This window comes from Dama dama, chromosome 24, assembly GCF_033118175.1.
Source record: "Dama dama isolate Ldn47 chromosome 24, ASM3311817v1, whole genome shotgun sequence".
NCBI classification, from domain to species: Eukaryota; Metazoa; Chordata; class Mammalia; order Artiodactyla; family Cervidae; genus Dama; species Dama dama.
The window spans coordinates 5,428,378-5,438,372 of NC_083704.1; the positions used below are offsets into that span (position 1 = coordinate 5,428,378).

The following is a 9,995-nucleotide window of genomic DNA, read 5'->3' on the forward strand; positions in this document are numbered from 1 at the left end:
TTTCTGCAGTAGTCATATATGGATGTGAGAGTTGAACTATAAAGAAAGCTGAGTGCCGAAGAATTGATGCTTTTGAACTGTGGTGTTGGAAAAGACTCTTGAGAGTCCCTTGGACTGCAGGGAGATCAAACCTGTCAATCCTAAAGGAAATCAGTCCTGACTATTCATCGGAAGGAATGATGCTGAAACTTTGGCCACCTGATGTGAAGAACTGACTCCTTGGAAAAGACAATGATGCTGGGAAAGGTTGAAGACAGGAGAAGTGGACGACAGAGGATGAGATGGTTGGATGGCATCACTGACTCAATGGACATGAGTTTGAGCAAGCTCTGGGAGCTGGTGATGGACAGGTAAGCCTGGCATGCTGTAGTCCATGGGATCGCAAAGAGTCGGACACGACTGAGTGACTGATCTGAATTGAACTGATTCCTCCTCTTTTCCCATCAAAGTTTATTTATTAGTATATTCAAGAAACTTTTGACACTCAATAGATCTTGATAATCTAATTAAAACAAGAGTCCAAATCATTGTAACACACACAAAAAATGTTTTAACTTTTATATTAGCTGCTTTCTATGCCATGAATATTTGTCAAGTATAAATTGTTGTCAATATAGTAGATTCCATGCTCGAGACCCGGGATCCACTGTTTATGGTTCTATGATCTTGGGCCAATGACCTAACCTCTCTGTGCCTCAGTCACTCATCTTTGAAATTGAGATTTTTTTAAAAATTCTTATTGGAATATAGGTGATTTACAATGTTGCATTAGCTTCAGGTACCACAAAAGTGAATCAGTTATACATAGACATATATCCATTCTTTTCTTAGATTCTTTTCCCATATAGGTTATTACAAAGTATTGGGTAGCATTCCCTTTTCTATAGAGTAGGTCCATATTAGTTTAAAATAAGATTTTTTTTTTTAAAGAGAGAGAGGGAGATTGACATTAGAAAGCTGGACTTTAAAACTTCTCTTCGGATACAGCCATCAATAAACCTGGAAAGATTTGGTAGTTCTTCCATGAGCCCATCAGCAACAACGGGAGGATGCTGGTGGTTATCACTGGTTCATTGTCAGAGGCAGTATGGTAGACAGTGGGAACAAAGTCAGTAAAATTCCACAGTACTTCGCTTGAGCCTTTCTTTTATCAACAATTTTTTTTTTCAATAACCAAAAAAAAAAAAAAAGTCAAATGATATTTGTTAACAGCAGAACAGGACTTCCTCGATAGTACAGTGGTTAAGAATCCAGCTGCCAATGCAGGGACATGGGTTCAATCCCTGGTCCAGGAAGATCCCACATGCCACAGAGCAATTAAACCCATTCACCACAACTATTGAAGCCCATGCCACCTAGAGCCTGTGCTCTGCAACAAGAAGCCACAGCAATGAGAAGCTTGCTCATCCCAACTAGAGAAAGCCTGCACATAGCAGCAAAGACCCAACACAGTCATTTTTTTTTAATGGCAGAACAGTAAAGAGGATCCTCCTTTATGTGTTATAAGGATTTAGATAAGCTTCAGTTTCCACCTCTCCCAGAGATATGAGATTCTGATAAAGGGTTGACTGAAGACTGGTAGGAAGAATTGAAATGCCTTTGGCATGTACTCACTGAGGTTGGCACAAAGGGGTTATACTTAGCTGAGCCCAATTCAGATAGAGCTGAAAGAACAGTAAGTAATAATAATGCCAGAGCCAGGAATGAGGAAATAATTTTCCTCTCCTGGGACATTCTACCCAGGCTTCTTGAATACCTTCACCTCCAAGAAATTCCCAGCAGAAAATATACACATTTATTTTGCAGAAAAAATATTATTCTACCCCTTGCTAAAATTCTGAAAGTTGTTTGACCAGATGATTACATTTAACCACAGAACAGGAAAAATAACCCTGGAAATATCGAGTCATATCCTTTCATTGAAAGAGAATGCTAGAACCAAAAATAATATAATCATTGGGTATAACCTCCAAAAAAGGCTGTAATAGCAGATAACCTAAGCATCATTTCACACACACACACACACACACACACACACACACACACACACATTAAAAATAAAAAATTTTAAAAAAAAACTACCATATTTTCTTTTTACTTAGTTTGATGATTGGTGTAAAGCATGCTTCTTGTTTCTGTCTGGTGTTTTGTAATACTCAAAAAAAAAAAATAATAATCTCGACAAAGACATTCTGATGTTCTGATGTAAGATGCTTAAAATTGCATAGTTGGGTTGGTATTTAGGCCATCAAATGAAAACTTCTCTGGGAGGCAGCATTATCTTAAGAAAACCTTGGTACTGGAGACGTATTTTGTGAAACTGATTTTCAGTTCTTACATTCTTTAGCTAAACGACATTGGGCGAGTTATTTGGCCTTCAGAAACTCAGTTTCTTTGTATTTCAGATGGAGAAAATAACACATGTTATGCAGGGTAGGCAAGTAAAACAATGTGCAAGTATTTAGCCCAATTCTTGTCATAAATATCAAGTATTATTAGATTTCAACACTTACATGTTAGGGTCAAGTAGGAGATTAATTTATAAGGCCACTGCTATAGGATTAATTTCCCAGGTTCTCTTTTACTTCTATTTATTTCAAAACATTTTTTAAATTAAATTTCAGCTACAAAGAATCATAAAACAGGATACCTAATGGGCAAGTTGGTCTAGTTCTATACAGTTCACAAGGTGAAAAAAATAATAATGATAAAGGATTATGAAGATGACTGAATGCTACAAGTCCCATGACACAGTCTGTAGTCATAATGGAAAGACTCAATAGTAACATGATCCTAAGAGATGAGGCAATTTCAGAGCAGTCTGAGTCAAAACCATGTTCAGAAGAGTTCACCCTGATTTGGCACGCTACGTTTTCTGAGGCATGCCTTCACTCTCATTGAGGAAGTCCTTGCCCTGATTCTCTGGACTTGGACTTTAGAAGGAACAAGGACTTACTATAGAGCACAGAGATGCTCAGTGTTATGGGGCAGCCTGGATAGGAGGGGAGTTTGGGGGAGAATGGAAACATGTATATGTATGGCTGCCTCCCTTTGGTGCCCACCTGAAACTATCACAACAGTGTTAAGTCAGCTATACTCCAGTATAAAATAAAGTGCTTTAAAAATCCTTAAAAAAAAGACCTAGTTTTAAAAAAGAAATCTTGGCTCTGCTCCCCCTGCTCAGTATGGAGGTCATTTCCTAAAGCCTGCCACTCCATAACCAAGCTGTAGAACCTGGCTATGAACAAATCAAGAAAGACATGTAGACATAATATTTTAGAGTGTTTTTTAAAGTTTCTTAAAGGATTTGGCTATCTTTTTATAAGCATCAATCTTACATGTAAAGCTTATTTTTCAAAAAGAAATAAGGTAGATAATCAGTTACTTTAATTGAAGTCCCACAAGTACCTGTTTGACTGCATCTTTTCCCCTCCTGCTCTGCTTCTCCACCAAGGTGGTGGAGGTGCTTGAAGAACTCTGGGTTCTAGCTCATGGTTCACAAAGAGCTGGTTCAGAAAAAACAACCGGGGCCTTGGAAGAGTCCTTGACCTGCAGTTTCCTCAACTGCAAAGTGAGCGTTGTCCCACCTGGGGCAGTGCCCTTCAGGTCTGCTGCTGCTGCTGCTAAGTCGCTTCAGTCATGTCTGACTCTGTGCGACCCCATGGACTGCAGCCTACCAGGCTCCTCCATCTATGGGATTTTCCAGGCAAGAGTACTGGAGTGGGGTGCTATTGTCTTCTCGCCCTTCAGATCTAATTTTAGGAAATTGATTAGGGGATACTCAACTCATATTAGTCTTTGACTTCTATTTCCCATTTTCTGAAATGTGTGTCAGTCTCAAGAATGCTGCCTTTTTCAGCATTTGAAAAATTCTTCTTGGGCAACATAAGGCATTTTGATCCTATATATTAACCAACTCTTGCAACTCAGTGATCAGCTTTTACTTTCATGAGAACTAGAAGCTGAGCTGAGAGGAGCACCATGTTTCCCTGGTGTTTCAGCTCACCATTTCCAGATCTGGCATCTCAGGCCCTGGTTTTCTGTGGGCCCAGGAATACATGTGAACACCATAAGGCAGTTCAGGCTGTATTTTTAAGAAACACTTTTCATTTACATTGAAGTGATTCCATAGAAAAACACCTGACAATAACAGAGATTATGAAACCTCAGTTTTGGAATTCAGAGACTTAGATGTGTTTGTGTTCTGTGATCGTTAAAGAGAAGCAGAGGGATACACAGAGAGAACAAGAACTTAGAAATCAGACAGAGCTGGGTTTGAATTCAGCCTTTGGATGATGTAGCTCTATGACCTGAACCAAGGCACTCATCTCCCAAAGCCTCAGCCTCTTTATCCATAAAGCAGGAGACTCACACCTACATCACCAGAGCATTTTAGGATGAAATGGAAATAAAATACATGAAATGTCTTGGATAATAGTAAAATATATACTTAATACATGCTCTTTTCCTATACATGTGTAATGTGTGTATGTGCTAAGCGACTTCAGTCATGTCTGACTCTGTGACCCTATGGACTGTAGCCTTCCAGGATCCTCTGTCCTTTGGATTCTCCAGCCAGTGTATGTTATTAAGCAGTGATTATTCATTTGTCTCAAGCAGTATAGTATTGGTTTATTAATTAGATAGTTGAGGTGAAAATACAGATATAACAACCACTGTTCACTTACAATCTGAAGCACTACTGACTTCTGGAAATTTAATAGACCATATATTTATGAAGTTTTATGATATATCATTAAGAGCAAGAGATAAAAATGAGTAAGATTCATGCTGTATACCCAAGAGTTAAAGTCTAGGGGAGAGTCAGGTCTGGAGGGGGAAGAAAAATAAACACTGAAATTTAGGTAGCAAATGCTTGAAAAGATTCTAGCCAAGTGCTGTGGGAATTCAAAGTATTGAATACATTTTTCTCTCTCTTTTATCCTTCTGGGACTCCTAAAATGTGAATGTTGGTATGCTTGATGTTGCCAGAGTTCCAAAAATTATTCTCATTTTTCTACATTTGTCTTTCTTTTTGCTGTTCTGATTGTTTTCCATTATTTTATCTACCAGATAGCTTATGCATTCTTCTGAATCATCTAATCTGCTGTTAATTCCCTTTAGTGTAGTTTTCATTTCCTTTATTATATTTTTCAGCTCTACTGGTTCTTTTTTATACTTCTGAGAAATACCAATAACCTCAGATATGCAGATGACACCACCCTTATGGCAGAAAGTGAAGAGGAACTAAAAAGCCTCTTGATGAAAGTGAAGGAGGACAGTGAAAAAGTTGGCTTAAAGCTCAGCATTCAGAAAACTAAAATCATGGCATCTGGTCCCATGACTTCGTGGGAAACAGATGGGGAAACAGTGGAAACTGTGTCAGACTTTATATTTTGGGGTGCTCCAAAATCACTGCATATGGTGATTACAGCCATGAAATTAAAAGACACTTACTGCTTGGAAGGAAAGTTATGACCAACCTAGATAGCATGTTAAAAAGCAGAGACATTACTTTACCAACAAAGGTCTGTCTAGTCAAGGCTATGGTTTTTCCAGTAGTCATGTATGGATGTGAGAGTTGGACTGTGACGAAGGCTGAGCACCAAAGTATTGATGCTTTTGAACTGTGGTGTTGAAGAAGATTCTTGAGAGTCCCTTTGAGTGCAAGGAGATCCATCCAGTCCATCCTGAAGGAGATAAGTCCTGGGTGTTCATTGGAAGGACTGATGCTGAAGCTGAAACTCCAATACTTTGGCCACCTCATGCGAAGAGCTGACTCATTGGAAAAGACCCTGATGCTGGGAAAGATTGAGGGCAGGAGGAGAAGGGGATGACAGAGGATGAGATGGTTGGATGGCATCACCAACTCAATGGACATGAGTTTGAGTAAACTTTGGGAGTTGGTGATGGACAGGGAGGCCTGGCATGCTGCGATTCATGGGGTCGCAAAGAGTCAGACACAACTGAGCAACTGAACTGAACTGAATCTTTGTTAAAATTCTCACTGTGTTCAACTGTTCTTTTCCCAAGTTCAGTTACAATTGATTCAAACTCTTTATCAGGTAAATTATTTCTCTGTTTTGCTCAAATTTTTTAATGGATTATTTTCTTATTCTTTCACTTGAAACCTATCCCTTTGTCTTCTCATTTTGTTTAACTTTGTGTATGAAATTAAGTGAAGCTGTCACCTATGCCGGTCATGAAGGCATGTCCTTTTGAGGAACCAGCCCTGTGCAGTCTGTGTGTGCCCTGTGGCTTGGGGAGAGCTTTCCCTATGTGCAGTGGCCGTCACCACCTTGTTGGAGGTGGACTCTGGACCAAGGAGGTGAAGCAGGAACCCTGAGAGCATTAGGTTCCTCCCAGGTTTGATGGCAGTCTCCACCTCGTTTGGGACCTGGTTGGGGTGTGAAGTCTTGCAGTTGCACTTCCCAGGTGGTGCTAGTGGTAAAGAACCCACCTGTCAATGCAACAGATAAGAGACATGGACGGTTTCATTCCCTGGGTCAGGAAGATCCCCTGGAGAAGGGCATGACAACCCACTCTAGTATTCTTGCTTGGAGAATCCCATGGACAGAGAAGCCAATGGGCTACAGTCCATGGGATCACAAAGAGTTGAACACAACTGGAGTGACTCAGCATGCACACACATGTGTACCTTAGTTATAGGATGGGCTGGGGCCTGAACAGTGGGTGCCACACCACTGGGCTTGTCCCACTCCCCCCCCCCAGGTGTGAACAGGGGATGCACACCCCAGGGGTGGAGGTCTCTATCCTACAGCTTCCCTCTCTCCCTTCAGAGAGTGTGCACAATGACAGATGCTCTGGCAGTGGCTATCTCCACTCGGGAGCTAGTCTTGCTCCCTTTCGAGTATGCGTGTACTGGCAATGGCTGCTTCCACCCCAGTCAGAAGTGGGACCAGGGTCCAAGCTGACTTTGTTCCCTCGAAGTGTACACCCCTTCATTGGCAATGGCAGCCCCTGCCTTAGTGGGGAGAAGCACCAGAGCAAGAGGGGCTGGAATAGGAGCCCAGTGTGGATCTGGGGACACTGGGTTGGCCCTGGTAAGCCAGCAGAAGCAACAGGCAGCTTTTAATCCACTGCCTTTGTGCTGTGACTGGAAGTAAGCAAATATATGTGTGTGATGTTTTCAAGAGCAGAGTCTCTCACAGTCCTCCAGTAACCCTCACCGGTTTTCCAGTTAAGAGGCTTGTCTTACCAGTATCAGAGCCAAAGGGCTGGAGTACCTAGGTGTAGGTCTAAATTCTCAGTCCCCAGGTAGGATTCCTGACCCTGTAACACTCCCTCCTCTCCTGTGTGCCCCCTTGGAAGTGTGGGTCCTGACCAGACTGCTTCTCCTCCCTTACTAACAGTCTCCACGTGGCTCTTTCTTCACAGCTTTGGTTGTAGAAGAATTCCGCTAGTACCCAGGTTGACTGCAGTGAGAGTCACTATATATGTAGTTGTAGTTTTCATATGTTCATGAAGGGAAGTGAGTCAGCATTCTTCTACCCTACCATCTTGATCTCTTTCCTGGCAAACTATTCTTCAGTGGAGGCTTAAGTGATATTTTATGATTAAAGTGAGGTTATATATTTTTGATAGGAATACTACAGTAATTATGCTGGTGTGCCTCTTAGTCTAAATATCATAAATGCATCTAATTACTAAAAAGAGTGCCTTCAGGATTCTTGATTGTAAAGTCATATTTATCCTTTTGCAATTAATAAATATCTTGTGGGGAGATGAGTTGAGACTGTACAAAATCCTATTTATCATCAAGAAAAAATTTAATGACCATTGAGTTACAAACATTCTGAGAATTTATTTAGCAACATGCATCAAAAGTTATTACACTTTTTAACAAAGTAAGGTTTCTATAGCAAATAACTGTTTAAAAATCAGTATCATTAGAGATTTCTGTTCAGGAAATTAGAACATTGTTCTTTATAAAACTTCAGAAACAATTTAAGCATCTAACAGAAAAGTGGCCAATTAAGTAACAGTAAGAGAAAATATTAAAAAGCAGAGACATGACTTTGCCAACAAAGGTCTGTCTGGTCAAGGCTATAGTTTTTCCAGTGGTCATGTATGGATGTAAGAGTTGGACTGTGAAGAAAGTTGAGCACCGAAAAATTGATGCTTTTGAACTGTGGTGTTGGAGAAGACTCTAGAGAGTCCCTTGGACTGCAAGGAGATCCATCCAGTCCATCCTAAAGGAGATCAGTCCTGGGGGTTCGTTGGACGGACTGATGCTGAAGCTGAAACTCCAATACTTTGGCCACCTCATGCGAAGAGCTGACTCATTGGAAAGACCCTGATGCTGGGAGGGATTGGGGGCAGGAGGAGAAGGGGACGACAGAGGATGAGATGGCTGGATGGCATCACCGACTCGATGGGCATGAGTTTGAGTAAACTTTGGGAGTTGGTGATGGACAGGGAGGCCTGGCATGCTGCAATTCATGGGGTCACAAAGAGTCAGAAACGACTGAGCGACTGAACTGAATTGAACTGAACTGAAGAGAAAATATATGGTATGTGATTATAGTGAAGTTGATGAAGAGGAACTTTAAAATTAGCAAGTCCTGAGAACTGTACTTCATCTCATTCTGCCCCTTCAGTTTGTACAGAGCATCACTTAAACACAAGGATCAAGACCAAGACTCAGCCTCTATCTCTCTTCTACTTTTATTGTTCTGATCCACAGCATCTTCATGGCCTTCTTCACTTCAGCATTTCTCAGAGAATAGATGACAGGGTTGAGGAGTGGGGTGATCACTGTGTAGAACACAGCTACCATCTTGTCCACTGGCAAGGTGGTAGAAGGTCTCAGATAGATGAAGATGCAGGGTGCAAAGAATAAGGTGACCACAGTGATGTGGGACCCACAGGTGGACAGGGCCTTGAGCCGACCCTCGGGGGTTTGAGTCCTCACATGGAGCAAAATGGCCACATAGGATGCTAAGAGGATGATGAAGCTGATCACAGACAGGGTCCCCCCATTGGCAATGATCAGAAGACCAATGAGGAAGGTGTCAGAGCAAGCAAGATTGAGCAGAGGAAACACGTCACAGAAATAGTGGTCTATCACATTGGGGCCACAGAAGGGCAAGCGGAAGATGAGAAGGATTTGGGATAAGGAATGCACAAAAGCCCCCACCCATGCAATTCCCACCAGGAAGGCACACGCCTGCCGGTTCATGATGGTGGTGTAGCTGAGGGGCTTGAATATAGCCACATAGCGGTCATAGGCCATCACAGAGAGCAGGAAAATCTCAGTGCCAGCAAAGAAGTGGATAAAGAAAACTTGTGACATGCAGCCCCAGAGAGATATGGCTTTCCTTTCAGCCAGCAGGCCTAAGATGAGCTTGGGTGTTGTAGTAGAAGCGTAGCAGATCTCCACAAAGGACAGGTAGCTCAGGAAGAAGTACATGGGGGAGCCAAGGCTTCTGCTGGTCATGACAATGAAGACAATGAGGAAATTCCCTAGCACAATGGCTATATACAGGAGCAGAAATATCACAAAGCAGACTTTCTGCACCTTCTGATTGGGAGAAAGTCCCAAGAAGATAAATTCTGTCACATTGTGTATGCTAGCCATGAAGTCACCAACAGGAAGCAATATTTTTGGTAAGGTGATCTGGAATGATACAATAAAAAAGACTCATACATAAGTGGGAAATTAACATAACAATCCCTCACATATCTGAGAAGCTTGTGAGATAGATATTGAAAGATGAGTAGGACTCAGTCAGGTACAAGAGAAGAGCACTGCAAGAAAACAGAAGAGGAAGTGCAAACTAAAAATTCACCCGAGCCTGGACTAAAGTGGAGAATGGCAGCCAAAGAGCTGGAGATAGAACCTAGTACCAGTTCATAAAATGCTATTATGGACATTAGGGTTTCACTCAACAGAAAATGGGGAATCATCAGGAATGTTAGTCAGCTGGAAAGTAAAATCACTTTGTGGGTAGAGGTTGGACCAGGGGACTAGA

General features: G+C 41.7%; 1 protein-coding gene across 1 annotated transcript; it reads right to left on the reverse strand.

The window, feature by feature from the left end:
• Positions 1–8,671: 8,671 nt before the first annotated feature.
• On the reverse strand, positions 8,672–9,601 carry LOC133046135 (olfactory receptor 4X2-like). Its single transcript, XM_061129079.1, has one exon. It carries the CDS (start codon positions 9,599–9,601, stop codon positions 8,672–8,674), a length of 930 nt encoding a protein of 309 aa, XP_060985062.1.
• Positions 9,602–9,995: the final 394 nt, after the last annotated feature.